At 40.5% G+C, this 16,896-nt stretch overlaps 1 protein-coding gene across 1 annotated transcript in view; it reads right to left on the bottom strand.

The window, feature by feature from the left end:
- Nucleotides 1–16,896, bottom strand: part of camk1da (calcium/calmodulin-dependent protein kinase 1Da) — a 58,837-nt gene that overhangs the window by 12,299 nt on the left and 29,642 nt on the right. The window contains exons 3-5 of the mRNA XM_010745432.3: nucleotides 15,462–15,536; nucleotides 5,385–5,523; nucleotides 4,757–4,883 (exon numbers count right to left, since the gene is read on the bottom strand). Of these exons, the coding sequence (XP_010743734.3) occupies nucleotides 4,757–4,883; nucleotides 5,385–5,523; nucleotides 15,462–15,536 (341 nt within the window). The remainder of the gene's footprint in view (nucleotides 1–4,756; nucleotides 4,884–5,384; nucleotides 5,524–15,461; nucleotides 15,537–16,896) is intronic.

Here is a 16,896-nt window from a genome sequence, read left to right as displayed (position 1 = left end):
CGCAGAATCTTTTTTTTTTTTTTGCTACTTCTGTGCTCATGTGACTCCATTTTGCAGTAGCCTGGTGTTTCGCTGAGCCAAAATCTGTTTTTCAGTAGCGTTTTACTTTCTTGTCAGCTTGACGTCTAGTTAAAAGTGCTGTGCGATTTTTACACAAATTTGTAGCTGTTTTATGTGCCTGAAAACAGAGAAAATATGCAGACTCTCCAGGTCTGTCCAAATTAGAATCACATGTCTGTTTGGTTAGCGGTGGGAAAATTTCTGCAGGAGGTAAAGATTCTCACGCCTGAAAAAGACTCGTAACCCAAAGGCAGGACGAACCCAAAACAAAAGCCCAGATGAAGCAATCATGCCATGATTTAAAGACTACTTTTTTTGTGAAAGATGTCTAGTCTTCTTCCTCTATTTCAACATAAAGCTGGTTTGTAAAATCTTTTTTTTTTATTTCATGTTTCTGTTGTTCAACTGATGGTGTTTGTAAGGCCTGGCCTGACCTTCCTCTGCAGCTCATTACTGAGCCTCAGACAGAGCAAATTACTAACGACAGTGAGCTCACCATAACATCACCTCACGCACACACACAGACACACACACACAAGGTTGGCTCAAAATAGGTTTTGGCACACGTACACACACACACATCAAGATATGAAGAAATACCACTCATATCTGGAGCAAAATATAAACTTTGCACACGTGTGCTGAATCAGAGTGCTTAGCTTTGTTTATAGGTCTACCCTGACTCATTGTGAAGGTGTGTGTATGTGTGTGTGTGTGTTCTTGTTTTGTTGGATTCAGAATTAGGACATTTTTACGCACTGAGGTCATTGTGTCTGGTGCTCACTACTTCAATAAGTGAGTTTACAGTCAATTGTGCTGATAGAGAGTACATTTATAAAGTATGGTAGTCATGTGAAATGTTTTTCTTGTTCTATGTTGTGTCTTTCAGCTTTCATGAGCTTTTGGTTACGAAGAAAACAACAAAATCAGATCAAAGTATATCTGTCAATTGCTTTTGAAATGTAACATTTCTTATTGGAATTTTGCTGAAGAAATACATGATAAACAAGTAAGACGCAAACGCCTCGGGCCTGAACGCTGTCACTGTCATGCCAATAATGACAGTAAAGCCCACCCTCTCATGTAATATTGCTTAAATGTCGGAAACAGAGTTTTTTTGTTGCTTTGATTGAGTGCTGAATAAACTGTGTGCCTGCAGCTGCTTCACAGTGAAAGCAATCGAGCGAACAGGAATCTGAACTTTTATATATCTCGTACATATTTATTATGTTGAATATATGAATTTGAGAACATATGCTGTTATATTACATTTGTAAGGTGCCATTCTAGCACATAGTTAGGCCTAAAATAAAGGCCATACCACTGGAAGACTGTTAGAGTGTGGCAGCTGCAGGTGTAATGCGTAAAATAGTTGATCAGCACTGAGTCAACAGATATGGATATTTGACAGGACATGCATCATCAAATCAATCATGACATCCTCAATCTCACATAACTCCTTTAAACCCGTTTAAACAGGTTGTTGGGGACTTAAGAGGGATCGATCTTCATGAGTGTAAACTCATAGATTTCTGTGTCATGGAGAGAGAAAGGCATTGTGATTCATCAGGGTGATTAAAAGTTCAAAAATGGGTGATGTTTTTGGTCACACCAGCTCGTGCAGCATGAGGTCACCACTGAATGTACACCTTTCCTGGAATTTCAAGCCCCTATTGATTCCATACTGTCCGGACCTACTGTGTGTTAGGAGTTCCGTTTAGGTTTAGGTTCATGTATTATGGTGAACTGTCATCAGTTAATGGAGTTGTGGTAAATATATCAGCATTTGCTTACAGTGAAACAATTAGCAGCAGTTACACATCCCTTGTGAACTCCATGGGCCCAATTTTGTCAATGGAAGTTCTTCATAAGGAAAACAAAAACTGCGCACACACACTTGCTCATGATCGTTGTTCAGGTCTGGTTTTCATTTGGTTGCGTTGGAGTTATATTTAGACACTCATTGTCCGGTATGGAAATGCCTTGTGGCCAAGCAAACCTCTGCGGCAGGGTGAGGAGGTTCGGGGGTCGTCGGTGAAGCCCAAAATGAGATGGGTGGGATGGACAGATTAGAGAGGAAAGAGACAGAGAATGACACCAGGGTGGGTGAGTGTGGCGTGTGTGTGTGTGTGTGTGGACGCCTCCATGTGCATATCTGAAGCATTAGCATTAGTATCTCTTCATGAATTCAAAGGTTTAAAAATAAAAAAAGAAGAGAAGCAGGCAGTTTATGAGCAGCTGACATAACTTTTAAAACCTAACACAACATGACACAGCTGAGTGTAGTAAAGTTGGCCCCATGTGGCCACTGCAAAAGCAATTTCAGAAGTTTCAGCAAAATGTTATTAATGTATCTGTCTGTGTTTCTATGACAGATTTGTTTGTGAGAGTTTGTCAGAACAAGCAGTCTGTCTGTGTTCAAACATGGAAGTGTGTGTGCTGTCAACACTGAACATCTGTGTCTAATAACGACACACACACATACACACACACAAACAAATACATGTATACACACACAGGAAGATGCACTCGACCGCACACACACACACACAAAACTAAAAATATATATGAATGTATGTATACATACACACACATTTATACTAGCACACATCAGTTTTGCTGACACACACACACACACACACACACACACACACACACACACACACACAGCTTCAGATCACAGTGACTGAACAAAGACAGTACAGGAAGTATAAATGGTGTCAGATGGAAACAACATGCACGCTCTGAATATTTCATGTGTTCTGTTGATTTGATGCCTGCAGAAATCAGAGTTAACTAGGCTCATATTGACACTGACATGTTGTGACATAATGAGAAATAAAAACAGCTTGAGCTCTGACCTCCATCACCAAACCATGACACCGATTCCAACACCAAATCCAAATCAATTTCCTGTCCTGTGCATCAAGCAAAAGACAAGAGCTGGAAACTGGTTTGGACTAAACAGTGTGTTTAGGTCATAGACAGCATAAAGAATGGATGTTGTATCCGTGACATCACCCATAGGTGTTTGTAGAGGTATTTTGAGGCTCTTGCCTCTGCCATCTTGGCAATCCTGGCTCTGCATGAAGCCTGGTTACTCAAACAAGTTACATCTGTAACGGCATTCACAGTGTCCATGCTCTTAATCATGTGTAACTTTAAGCCTTAATATCATCTGAACAGGTGAGTTGTATAGTGTGTAGCCAGCTTAAAGTGGTTGTTCAAGGAACTGCAGTTTTTGGCACTTCCACATTGGCTTCACTTCACAGCCACGGAGGTTGCTGCTTGGTTTAAATGCAATGCGTTGTCCAGCTAAGTAGGCACACTACGTACAGTAATAACTCAGCTTATAAGGCCAAGAAGCATTTCCTCCTGCATTATTGTGTGGTTACAGGTTACATTTTTTAAAAAAAAGCCCATTCACAATAGCACGTCCACTATGTAGTGTTTCACCACTGAAAGGAAGTCGGTCCTGGGTGCTATCAGGATTAAAACTAACGTGAGCAGCTCTGTTTGGCTGGATTTTCACTGTAAGTTTAACCCTCTAACCCCATCCATCTTCAATCCTTACCTTCATCCCCACAATGTTTCATTTTGGTATCTTTTTCTTTATGTTGGTCATTTTTTATTGTTTTATTTTATTTCTTGTTTTGTTTATTTCCCTTAGTTTAGTTAAGTCTGTACAGTCTGTGTTTTCAGTGTCTGATGTGATGTTATAATGTAAACGATATCTGCTATTCTAGACAGTTCATAATGCCTGGTTACAGTCAGACTTTTAAAGACTTTAGATGGATGGCTGCCGAGCTGGACGGTGGGTTTATTGGAGCCAAAAGGAAAGGAAATGATATCCAATAGTCTAAACAGACAGCATATAGTGGCTTAGAGGTACACTCTATACATTTGTGTATAAGTGCTGACATTTTGTGATGTAAAAACCAATAACGAACTTGTGAAAGAGAACTTTTACACACCTTGACCATGACATTCGTTTAACACATTGTTCATTCTGTAACGTTAATGTTAAACACAATGTTTGAAAATACAAACAGTAAATCTGAGCGTTGTCTTGCTTCTCCAAGTATGTAAGCTTAGCAGCTAAACAGGGCTGTGTAGTGTTATACTTTTCACAGTAGGACTGACTACATTGCAATAAAGGAGCAGAATAGTGGCGTTTGTTTATTTCAATGTCTTCTACATGAATCATTGACTGGTGAGGGTGTTATTTTTTTGTCTTTATATCATGTATGTAGCCAGCGAGAGCATGTTTAAGACCCTATTAAATGGTTCTGGTTTTAAAACCAGTCAGACAGAAACAATAAAAAAAACAGTTGGAGACAGTCTTTACAACCAACTCACAGAGCTAACATCAGCTTAGTTATCTCACTGCTAAAATCTATCATCCTGCAAAATGAACGCCAAAGTGAGTCACCTGCTTTCTGTTTACCAATATATAAAATTGAATCATAGTAATTGTTTGATGAATTACTATGAGTCTCAAGGAGCTGATTTGCCAGCTGTTGCCATCACACACATGTGCTGTACCAGGATGGAAAGAGTGACCAGCAGCAACAGACTTAGTGAATGTTTAATTATCTCTTCAGAAGAGTTTGTCTTTTTCCACGACAGTGTGCTGTGGTAAATGCTGGCTGTTACAGACTGTTTGTTGGAGGCCAGGGAAGGCTGACTAACTTACCCACATATCCCGGCGTGCCGCAGGCCGTAGACATGACATCACCGCTGCCCTCCATCTTGGAAAGACCAAAGTCACTGATCATGATCTTTGACCCGTCTTGGGGATTAAAATACAGCAAGTTCTCTGGCTGGAAGAAGCAGACGGAGAGAAAGAAAGAAGAAGAATCAAGTTCTTTTTTCTTTTTTTAGTTTTAAGAGAAAAATATGAGCAGTTAATGTAAATGCACCCTTTTTTTTATACTGTGCTGGTTTATGGAGGTCTATCTGACCAATCCCCTCTCTTCTAACAGCCGGCACGCGCCATCTTGACCCACAATGCACTGCAAGTGTCAAGCCATTTCCTTTATTGCTGCAGTAAATCATAGGCTGTTAAATAAGAATGAACCACTCGTGTGAATTTAAAATGTGGGGAGGGGAGGGGGATGATGTACAAAGGCTTAGTCCTCGCTGCGAAAGCCCAGGGTTCGATTCCAAACTGGTTCTTTCCCGCATGTCACTCCCCATCTCTCTCTCCCCACATTTCCTGTCACTCTTCAGCTGTCTCTATCAAAATAAAGCTTGAAAAGGCCCAAAAAATAATCTTTAAAATGTTGGGAGGGGGGTGCATTTGTGTGTGTGTGTTACAGTACCTTCAGGTCTCGGTGCACGATGCCCATCTTGTGCAGGTAGTTCACAGCATCAAGGACTTGTCTGATCAGCGTGCTCGCATCTTTTTCCGTGTAGAAACCTTTTTCCACGATTCGGTCGAACAGCTCGCCGCCAGACACCCTGCACAATGAGAAGGAGTGTGTGTTTGTTAAAAAAACATTGGCAAGCATGCACACACTCTGTCGTGGACACACACACACAGACAGCAGTAACTCGTAACAGGCTTTGGGGGGTTGCTGGGTTGACATTTCTGGTAATTTATGAGCTGTAGATGTTTCCAGCCAAGAGTGTGTGGAAGCTGCGAGCCATGTGCTACTTCACACACACACACACACATCCACCCACAGACACACACACAACATTCATATGGCCTGCAGCATCAACCATAGCTTGTAACATGATCATGAAAGAGTGATAAAAGCTGAAATATATGCATCCTCATATATTCTTTCATCTTCAGCTGAATTTGACAACTTTCCTGACCTCTCTGTTTCCTATGCAGGTCTCTAATAGTAGTATAGGCATAATTTATGAGTAAGAATAGTAGAAATAGTTGTAACTAAAGGTTTAACATTTGACCTCTGCTTACCATCTCCCCATCACATTTTAGCTTGTACCTAATCATGGATGTATGCACGCTACCTGCATGAATGTAACGTGACTATGGAGCAGGATGATACTGAAACAAAACATTACAGGCTGTCATAGTTTCACTGTTTTCTTCTAGTATTGTCAGTATTACTTGTTACTAAATTCATTTATTGAATTCAAAAATATATATTTCAGAGATTCCTTCGTGTACTGCTCAATGGAGCTTGCAAACTTTTCAGAGCAGATGATTAAAAAATCTTCACAGATGTACCAAAGTCCAAAATCTTTCAGTCAGGTAGACTTCCTTCATGTCCTGATCTCCTGATCTTAAAACTTGTGGTCGATGGGTGTCAACGTTTTCAATTTCAGAAAAATGTTTGCAGCTTCTTCTGGCCCATACTGACAAAAACACACATTTAGTACTTCTGGTCAATGTAAAAATCTTTGATGTCTTTGAAAGGTGTCAAAGTTCCTGTCAAAGGATTCCTAGACCTGTCGTTGCTGAAAAAAAAAGTCACATTTGACCCACAAAAAACATGTAAAATCTGTCATTTCTCCCTCTGGCAGATTCCTGCAAAACATGTAAAATCTGTCATTTCTCCCTCTGGCAGATTCCTGCAGAATTTATTTTGATGTTTTATGACTCCAGACCACATGAAATTACTTGTTCAGGTATAAATACAGCATACAGATGGGACCTGGCTCACCATCTGCTGTATGGACATGTAGCTCCCCCTGCTGGAGGACAGTATCATTTCATCTACTGTAGCAAACTGTAGCAAAAGAAGTAGTAACTGCAGTAGTAGTAGTACCCTTGAAGTATTCTCTTCATACTTGAAAGCATAATGAAGGACACACACAGGCATCTGCACACACAAGCTCCAATATGCACTAGTGGCCACAAATGTGCGCGTACACCACCGCAGACACACAAGAATGCTCAGAGGCGAACATGCACGCACGCACACACACAGCATATCTGTGGGGTGTCGTCACGGCGACAGATCTGATTAGAGCCAGTGGAAGTTAAACTCTAATGAAGTTTCGGAATTAATTGCTAATCCCTTCTCTCTTCAAAGAGGCCAGTGAGTGGCTGAGTTTCATAGGCAGTCATGTCTGGGAATGACAAGAAAGGGTTAAACACACACGCACACAACCACACACACACACACACACACGGACACGAGCACACACACACAGATCAGCCACCAGGCTGCATTGTTGCGTAAGCGTTTGCGTAAGGAGACCATGGCAAACAGACAGGAGCACCCACACAAGCACACGAGGGGACACACACACACATAAACGCACACACATTGGCACAGATATACAGATGCGAGGGCGGAACCACACACACACACACACACACACACACACACACACACACTAAAAGCAAACACATGCAAACGCACTAAGACAAGCATGTAAAACACAAACGTACATGTACAAGGTCACAATTAACACAATGTCACACACAACACACACACATACACACAGCCACTGAAACTACGTCAGTTGAGTTTTTCTCATGTGATACACATCACACTACATCTAATAGTAAGAGGTCAAAGGTCACACTCACAATTTATTCATGTCCACCATGTTATGAAGCCCACAAATGGATCAACAGTACTGTCCATGGTATGTTAGTATTCTGCTTTTCTGATATTAGCTCCCCAAAGCAGTGTGTTACATTTCACAAATGTCGGTTCAAAGAAAATCATGATGCTTATGAGTGTCCAAAATTTTAATTTATGCTTTCTAAAGAAACTATCAGAGTGGTGACAGTGGAGTAAATGAAAGAGTGAGCTCCATGGACGCACATTGTGGCAGAAGCAAGCCTGGTACAAAAAAACGTTTTGGTCTCTGTAGCTAATTTCCCCATGACAACTGTACTGAGGGTGAATTTATATACAACTCACCTGTTCACATTATATTAAGGCTTAAAGTTATGTAGAATTAACAGCGTGGCTGCTTTGATTGACAGGTGGGTGCTTCTACAGATGGCATCCAGCCTTCAGGTCACGTCTGCTGATATTTAGATTAGCCGGGAGGTGGAAGAAGCAGTACAGCCAACATGGCGGTAGCCAGCGCCGCGTTTTTTCGGCTTCAACAGCTCTTCAGAAACCTGAGAGTCACGTCACTCACATGAAGCCGGAAAACACGTCACTGCTAGTGTTAAGGACAACAAGGAAACACCCTGAAAAACAACGAGGACGTTTTTAAAGTAAATCCACTTGTCCTTACTTTTCAAGGCCGTACATCGGTGCGTTTAGCCGGCTACCTGTACTCCATCATTCTTAATGCTTCATGTTATTCTAAAAAGGGTTACCGACTAGACATCAATCTGTTATTCTTGTTGTGTGTCTTTAACGCTGCAGCTCAGTCTTCTGCGATTGTTATCCTGTGTCATGACGTATTATTTTAAAGCAGTGCCATAAACTGTTGTACAATGAGGGCTTAACAATGGTTCTGTTTTGTTCAGGTGTCCCAGTAAGTCATGACAGTGTGATAGTGAGGCAGTAGGAACAAACTGAAGCAGTGAATGGGATTCAGTCGTCAGTGCTTCTCAGTTCCACCTGTGCTTTTCTTACTGCAAATAAGGAAGACTCTCTTCAAACTGAAATGAGTCTAATTAGCTGAAATAAGTGGAAACACCTGTTTCTATGTTTTTTCTTCCACTTTAAGCGAGAAAATTGAAGAAAAGCCACACTTTACTGATGAAGCATGTTCCTAAAGCACTACATCATTCTGAAGTAGACTCATCTGCTTTCCGAGTACTGATGGATGAATTTCAGGTATTCATATTATTCCCCATTCAGTGCTCCTCCCTCCTCCCCCTTCTCCATCCTTACATCCATCTCTCCTCCGTCAGTGGATCGGTTTAGAGGCAGGCGTTGCTTCTCTCGAGGCCAAGGTTATGCATCATGGCTGACAGGAGGCCTTCTTTCCAAGCGTGTGTGTGTGTGTGTACGTGTGATACATGTTGTTCATGGTGACAGAGATGAAGAGTCATTACAGTCGTTGGGACCTGACTAACTAATGGCAGCAGAGAGTCGGGGAGCTACCCGCATCTACCAAGCTGGGATTAGATGCCGTCGAGGGAGGAAAGCCCCTCTGTGTCTGAGGCTGCACTTCCACCATCTTTGTTCACACAAACACTTCAATCAGATTAAGGTAATGCTGTGGATGCTGTCATATAAACACTATAATTACAGTAATTATATTAAACTCCTAATTTGTGTAAACATAACCTGACTAACACTGTTAAAAAGCTCTTGAGAAATGGATCAATAATTACATCGTACTCAGAGACTTTGAACATATGCAACAACTAAATCAACGGACATAAATGAAATAACCTCACATTAAATTATATATATAATTATATACGTTTCTGGTGGTAAACATATATTATGATTTATTACATTAACAATGTTATGCAAAGTAGTCATGTAAACAGCACTTGTTTGATTCTAATCTTGCTTAAAGCATGTTTTTTTTGGGTATGGTATGGACTTGGTATGGTTTATTAGTGGCATTCTAATGTATATGAATTAAAGACAACAAACAGACTTTGTTAAGACTAAAACGATAAAGTCTTGGACTTATTTCACTGCTGTTTATACAGTCCAACAGCATTTATCAAGATGTAGACAGGTATTCAAGTCTGACAATAAGAAATAAGAAAAAAAAAACCAAGAATTTTGAATATATATTATCTATCTATCTATCTATCTATCTATCTATCTATCTATCTATCACCATTGCCAAGTGCTTGCTCATGGTGGAATTGTTGGGTCTCTGTTGTAGATAATATTAAGAGTACGGTCTGGACCGGCTCTGTATAAAAAGTCTCATGATATAACTTCTATTATATTTGTCGCTATATAAATAAACATGAATTGAAATTGAACTGAATTCAACAAAAAGAAAATTTGATTTAAAAAATGTGAGTAAGTTGAGCATAAACAGAGCATCATCAATGTACATTAAATCTACTTGAAGTTATTTGGAACTATAATACAGCATTGTTGTTAGGCAGAACATGACAAAATAAAGTTAGACCTGGATGAATATGGCTGATATTCAACAGCATCATTACTAGTTTTTCTGATGTTCACCTCATTGCATTGATGTTTAAAGCAACATTATGAGTTGCATCAGACCTAAACTTACATACATGTATAATATTTATCAGAAATACTTCATTTGGACAATTTACTGACTGTTTGATCACACATTGTCATGATGATATAAACTTTTCAGTGTTTGGAAACTCAGAGCCAAATCATATTCTTCTACCCATAAACCTATTAGATCTATTCTCTTTGTTTTCCTGCGATATTAGAGTTTGTTGACGTTTTAACTTCAAAATGTGTCACCGTTCTCTTAGTAGAGGACAGATATGCATGTTCAGATGCTGATTTGATGAATATACTGGTCCTCACCTGCATGAATTAACTGAGGCTGATAAGTGAAACACAAAGTACTGATCGTGTCCATGGAAAAACCCATGTAAACAAAGGTCAGCAGTTCTACACAGTCTGACACTGTGTCCTGCTGCTTCAGGCTTTCTATGAATGCACGAAAAACAAAAGGGAGAGAGGCAGCAAATCAGAAAACACACACTCATATATTTATTGGCAACATATCCTGCCTTAGGTTTGATGACAGTCTTGTCACTGTCAGATGCCGTCTACTCTGAAATACTTCCTTCTGGATTTGCCGAAAGCCACTTTTCTCACTTACAAACAGCATCAATATAAAGCCCAAGTTGCACTCGGTTGCATCGATTTTCATAGCAGCACGGACTGATTGCCTCCCCGCGGTCGAGGTTACGTAAGACAAGCAGTGATGAACGGGAAACGAAGGAAACTGTCAGACTGCATCGATCTGCCACAGTTACACAGAAAATATTCAAAGATCTAAGTCCTGAAATGAGATTCCTGTCTGCTGAATAAAAAAACCCTGACATCTCAATAAATGCAGATAATTACAACAAATGAGGTTCAAATGTGTGGCGCAAAAAGCCTTACTTTCACATCCGCTTGAGATGTGATTGAACAGAACAATCTGCTGTCGCTTGTGACAGAAAATGACGGACACAAAGGCCTTATGTTTGAGCAGATCAGCTGCGTGGTGATGAAGCCACGGCGCGGAGCTTAGAGAAGAGCAGCCTGCAGCACTGAGGCTAGATGAGAAGGGAGACTGAACAACTCTTGTCTGATGCTTTTGAGTCTTCTATATTTTAACGTGTTTTTTGTAGTGAAGCATTTCTCTGATTCTCTATCTGCACATGCAGAATGTTAAAGCAGCTCTAGTCAAATGAGAATGAGAAGCGGCATGAAGAACAAGGCAGAAGGGTCAGGATAATACTGCCATAAAGAAGTGCACTGCTTAATTAAAGCCACACTCATTCATTTTTCAGCAATTGTTGGCCGCAAAAAAAAAAAAGCTGCAAACAAAAGATGCAACGTTTTATTTCTGTGAATAACATGCTGATCTGCTGCTCATTTATACACAAAGCAATATTAGCATTTGTTTGAGCTGTCTCTCTGGACAACAGATATTCCCCTGATATACAGCCAAAAGTCGCTGACAAGCAATCTTTGAAGGGAACTTAATAGTCAGTGGTGAACTCTCCAGTGACGACTTTAATATTAAATATAATGATCTGATCTAATGTCAGTATAGAAAATTAATTAGTGGGGCTTTAAACCTGCATTCATTGACATTTTGGCGACCCTGAGTCTGAGCAACACGGCCTGATAAAGTTGATATGGTAAACATGTAGACCACATACTTCGATCTCCACTCACCGCCGGGGAAAACATTTGAAGCTTTTTAGCAGAGTTTCAGGAGCAGGACCTCAACAGTCCCACTTCCAACATTCCTATACCTTCCTAACACTCTTCCTTTTTCTCCTATTCCCTCCTTCTCCATACGGTCCTGAGGGGGGTCTGTTATGCACGGCTGTTACGATGGATTCCCAACTGAAAGTCCCCCACAATGCAGCAACAGACCGAAGTGTCATTATTATGACCAACGCCTTTCATATTACACAGTCATTGTCAATATGAAAATATTAAATAATGCAGCGTTTCATCAAGACAAAAAAATGTATTTTTTATTTTATTTTTATTTTTGCTACCTGTGACATAGCCTGACATTCGCTGATTGGCTGGAGAAAGTCACGTGATTCCGCTCCTTTATTGCACCATTTTTAAAGCCTGTGGAAGTGACCATATATAGTTCCTTGCTCGATAAAGGGTTAACAAATGTGTACAGTTGCATTATCTACATAATAATGTACAGTGTGTATGTAACCTACTTATTTTTTAAGTGCAATATCAGCTTCCACTTTATTGAATTGGATCCAGCAGATAAAAATGGAGCTACTTCTCATTTTATGATTTGCGACATTTGAAAACTCTCTCACGCTGATAATGCCACCTGCTGCAATTCACGAGGTCACCCTGAAATGTTCTACCTCAGGTGTTACCTCTGACCCTGTGTGGAAACCGACCCATATTCCATGAGCAGATGGTACGCGGGAAAAAAGAGAAGATTGGATAAAGGAAAAATCCAAGTGAGCAGGCAAGACAGGTAAGAGGTGATGGCGGTGGAAATAAGGTGCGAGATGAGAGGACGAGAGGAAAGGAGGCTACGAAACGAAAGACGAGGAGAGCAGATGGTGTTAGTGAGGAGAGAAAACAGAAGTGGAAGTGGGGTCTTTCCTGTTACAGCCTGTTAGAATTAAAACCTTTTGCTCTGACAGCAATTTATTCAATCCATCAGAATGAGTGGCATGGAAAAGACACACAGTGAAAGCAGGAAAATGAAACCACAGGTGGAAGACTGTACATAGCCTGCAGTATGGGAATAAATTAAATGACTGCTCAGAGACAGTAGGTAAGTCATATGTCAGTAAAACTTCCACTCAAACTGATTGAATAAGATATCATTTATGTGTGTGGTGTTATCTAGAGGCATTCAAGTCCACAGCATAATTAATCACACTAAAAGTTGCACTGCCTAGTACATTAAATCACATTGACATAACAATAAAGACTGAGCGGGGATTATCACTTCCTTCTCATGCAATAAACACTATGTAACAGACAGTGGTAAACAGCAGCTGGCGAGGAAACGGAGCTGCTCTGTTGGCTGGTTTATTAACAACAAGAGGGAACTCAATCAAAAGGTTAACATCGGAGGTAAACAGCTCAACCCGAGTCAGACCTTTGATTGAAATCTAGCCAACAGAAGGATTTCAGATGGGGTGACACACAAACACACGTCCCAGCAGATCCGTCTGGGGAACTTTAGCTCTGCGACAGGCTGAATGTGTTTGTTCATTTACCATGTGATTCACCTCTGTGCTCACTGTAACAATTAGCCTGTTTTAATTACACACAAGTAATTTTGGACAGAATCAATATTCTTCCTCACAGCTGACTCTTCTTCACTAACTGTAAAGTGCGTTTCAGCATTCAGCATCATCTCTCAATTGTCACTTGTTGCCACAATGACGGCTGCTCAGGAAACGTTGCTTTAAAGCTGGATTTAAGCTATTCTCAGGGATTTTGGTGGATGACAGCTCTGCCACAGATAATGATGTTCTTATCTGAGGTAAAAATACAGTCACCCCTTTAAGCAACAGGGAAATAATACAGTACATGCACATCTACAACAGGTGCACTGCAGTCTTTAGCCCGGCCTGAAAATGTCACAATGCAGCACTCTGCCTGCTGCTGAACACAAATACCGCTAAATATCAGTGATGTCAGTTCAAGCTTCCATTATCAGGTGAGGTCTGACTTAACTATGTCACTGTGACCTATTTAGAAGACAAATATATTACTGAGAATGTCACTACTACTGCAGCCACACCAACCCTGTGTTTAAGCCACAGTAATGTCTGATTCTCACTCTTTGCCACTAACACTGACACATTTGCCAGTTTCCCTCCACAGTTTGTCTCTAAGCCTTTACAGGGGTTTGTTTGTGCTTTAAAGGAAAACACCTGACAGTGTACTTATGGATGACAGCCCCTTCGTTTCACCCTCACTTTCCTAGTGAATGAAAAACTACAAGAGCCAGTGTTTGGTTTGTCTGTTCTGGGATACTGTAGAAAAACATGGCGGTACCCTAACCCACCTAACCCCTAACCTAAGTAGAAGAGGACTCGTGGCTTGTGTTTATATAAATTGGTCATTCTAAAGTAAGAAAAATATAACTATTCCTATTTTTATGTAATTACACACTAATAAAAACATAGTTACGCATATTAATCTCCAGTTTCATCATATTCCATAAACAGAGCCACCACATTTTGAAACTTTAACCATACTATGCTCTGTTTGCTGCAAACCTTTGGAAAGCTTGAAGCTTACTGGTCCAGCTCATTAAAACAATAGAAGGAATATGAAATAGAGGAAAACACTGCAGTGCTTCGTAAAGAATATGTAAACACTCATTCAGGCTAAAATGTGCAACCTTTAACAACCACCCAAGTTACATTTAGGTATATTGCACGTATACTACATAAATGTTTTCTTTGTTTTCTATGGACAACTTACTGTATATGATGCAACAGTGATTCAGGACAGACGGCAACCACAAAATCTTTGTAGAATAGTTGTTTAATGTCATTCAATGGTAAAAAATTTCCTGAATCAAAACTAGAAAAGTTGTGGTTTTACAGTACAGTACACAAGAATTCACTCATAGTTTCCTGTATTTGGACCAGTGTTGGCATAGGACTGAAAGCCTTGTAGTAGGTAAGCAGATGATCCACTGACATCGGGCTGTAAACATAGCCGCTGTTGTGTAATCTACAGCCATGGCTTCACACCTGAACTGTTTCCAGTACAACTGCCAAACTTCCAGACCAACTTTTCATCTTATGTAACCTTGCAGAGGAGGTTAGTAGGGCACCCCTGGGTGAGCTACGGGGCCAGCCTGCTTCCCTCTACAGCTGACCATCAAAGCGGAGATGCTGCTGATGTAATGGAAGCCTTGAAGCTGTGCCGTGTGTTTGTGTGTGTGTGGGAGGACGGGTGGGCTTTTTGCGTGTGTGAAATGTTGTCATCGAAGTAGAGCTGTCACTGAAGTGAAAAGTGTGTGTGTGTGTAGTGATGGGTAGGTGTGCAGAAGATTAAAGTGGAAAACAGAGATGGAGTATTATGAATGTTTGGCTCATATATTGTTTTATGAATAACTCTAGTAAATGCTACATGCACTGCTCTGCATGTTTAGTAGAACAATGCATGGAAAAAGCACAACCTTCTCCTTAGAGAGACGACAGGAGACGCTCACATTTACCCACAATTCCACAAGCTGGCGGCCTAAAAGTTTAAGGCGCTATCCGTGAACTGCAGCATCCTTCATCGCATGACATTCTCCCCTTAATCTTCCAAAAACTCAAGTACAGAGGGATAAAAATGAAAGCTTGGACTCACAGCTGCATGATCAAGTAGAGGTGATCGGGACTCTCGTAGATGTCCTCCAGCGCCACAATGTTCTCATGCTTGATCCTGCAAACAAAGACAAACCATCAGGAAACCTTTTTATTTCAAAGCTGCAACATGTCCTACATCACACGATAACCCATTAACAGAAGCAAACATTCATCCTAAACATTGCTGTTCAATTGCAAAAAAGTTTGTGCCACATGAATAAACATAACTGATAAATGCAGTAATACTCTGACGGTGTTTATTCTAGGGTGGTTTTATAATCCGGACGCCTCAGTTTCCACCTCACCTCGAAGTCCATTTAGCAGCGATTCTGGAGCTCTAAGTCATGTTATATGCCAGTCGTCACAGATATGTAGATGATTAAATTTGCATTCCATATTTTTTTGGGGCAGTTGCCAGCAAACGCTATCTGCTTCTGATCAGGTGATAGGGGGCAGTCCAGGACGAGCTGGACCTCTTGACCAGTTTGTTGAGTCTTTTCCTGTCTCTCTCAGTGCTTCCTCCTCCAACAGATGACTGCATAGAAGATTGCAGATGGCACCACAGTGGCATACAAAGTTTTTAACGGAGTCCTGCACACTCCAAAGCAGTCTTCTCAGTAGGTGGAGACGACTTTGACCCTTTTGTACAGGACGACCAGTCCAGTTTATTGTTAAGGTGAAGGTGTTTGTATGCTGCCACCATCTTCATATCCAATCCAATGTATTGCGATTCAATATTATGATTTATCACCATTTTTATTTGCTTTTTCAACGCTTAACAGAAGTTGAATATCATGAGTCATATTTCCGAAAACAATGCACAATGGCTATATTCTGAAGCCCAGTGGGAAATCAGAGTTTTGACTCTTTGCTGCAGAGTAGCAGATTGAGTTAGCGGCCTGTTAAGTATGAACACACATTGTTTATTATGACGTAAAGTGGATTGTTTGTCATGATAATATTACCGTGATTGGGATGCTGATTGTGTTAGGGTGTTAATGGTGATTCCCATCATGTGTTAGCAGCAAGCTAACAGACTAAGCGCTAGTCCTTTATATATGTATAAGATTGATTTAGGAATTACAAAATTCAAATTCAATTGTTAATAAAAGAATCACTAGACACACTTAGGTGAATCCATTTTTTTCCCACCCCTGGTGGCAGATGGAGGTTTGTTGTTTGAGATGTTTTTTTTTTTTTTTTAAAGTACCATTTACAAAGTCAAGACAGACTTTCCTACTGAAATATTATTATTCTTTTCCTCACAGCACAAATTTTTCATGGATTTGAACCAATTTTCCTCTCCCCCTCACCTTTCTGCTCATTTCTATCAGTTCTCTCCTGATTTCTCCATGGTTACAGCGCCGTGATGAGGATGTTTCCATCCTCCTGTGTTTGCGTGCCAGTGTGTGTGTGTGTGTGTACATTCGTTATCC

This window comes from Larimichthys crocea, chromosome XII (assembly GCF_000972845.2).
Source record: "Larimichthys crocea isolate SSNF chromosome XII, L_crocea_2.0, whole genome shotgun sequence".
Lineage (NCBI taxonomy): Eukaryota > Metazoa > Chordata > Actinopteri > Sciaenidae > Larimichthys > Larimichthys crocea.
Note: the sequence above shows the minus strand (reverse complement) of the source record. Positions and strands in the feature narration are given on the sequence as shown.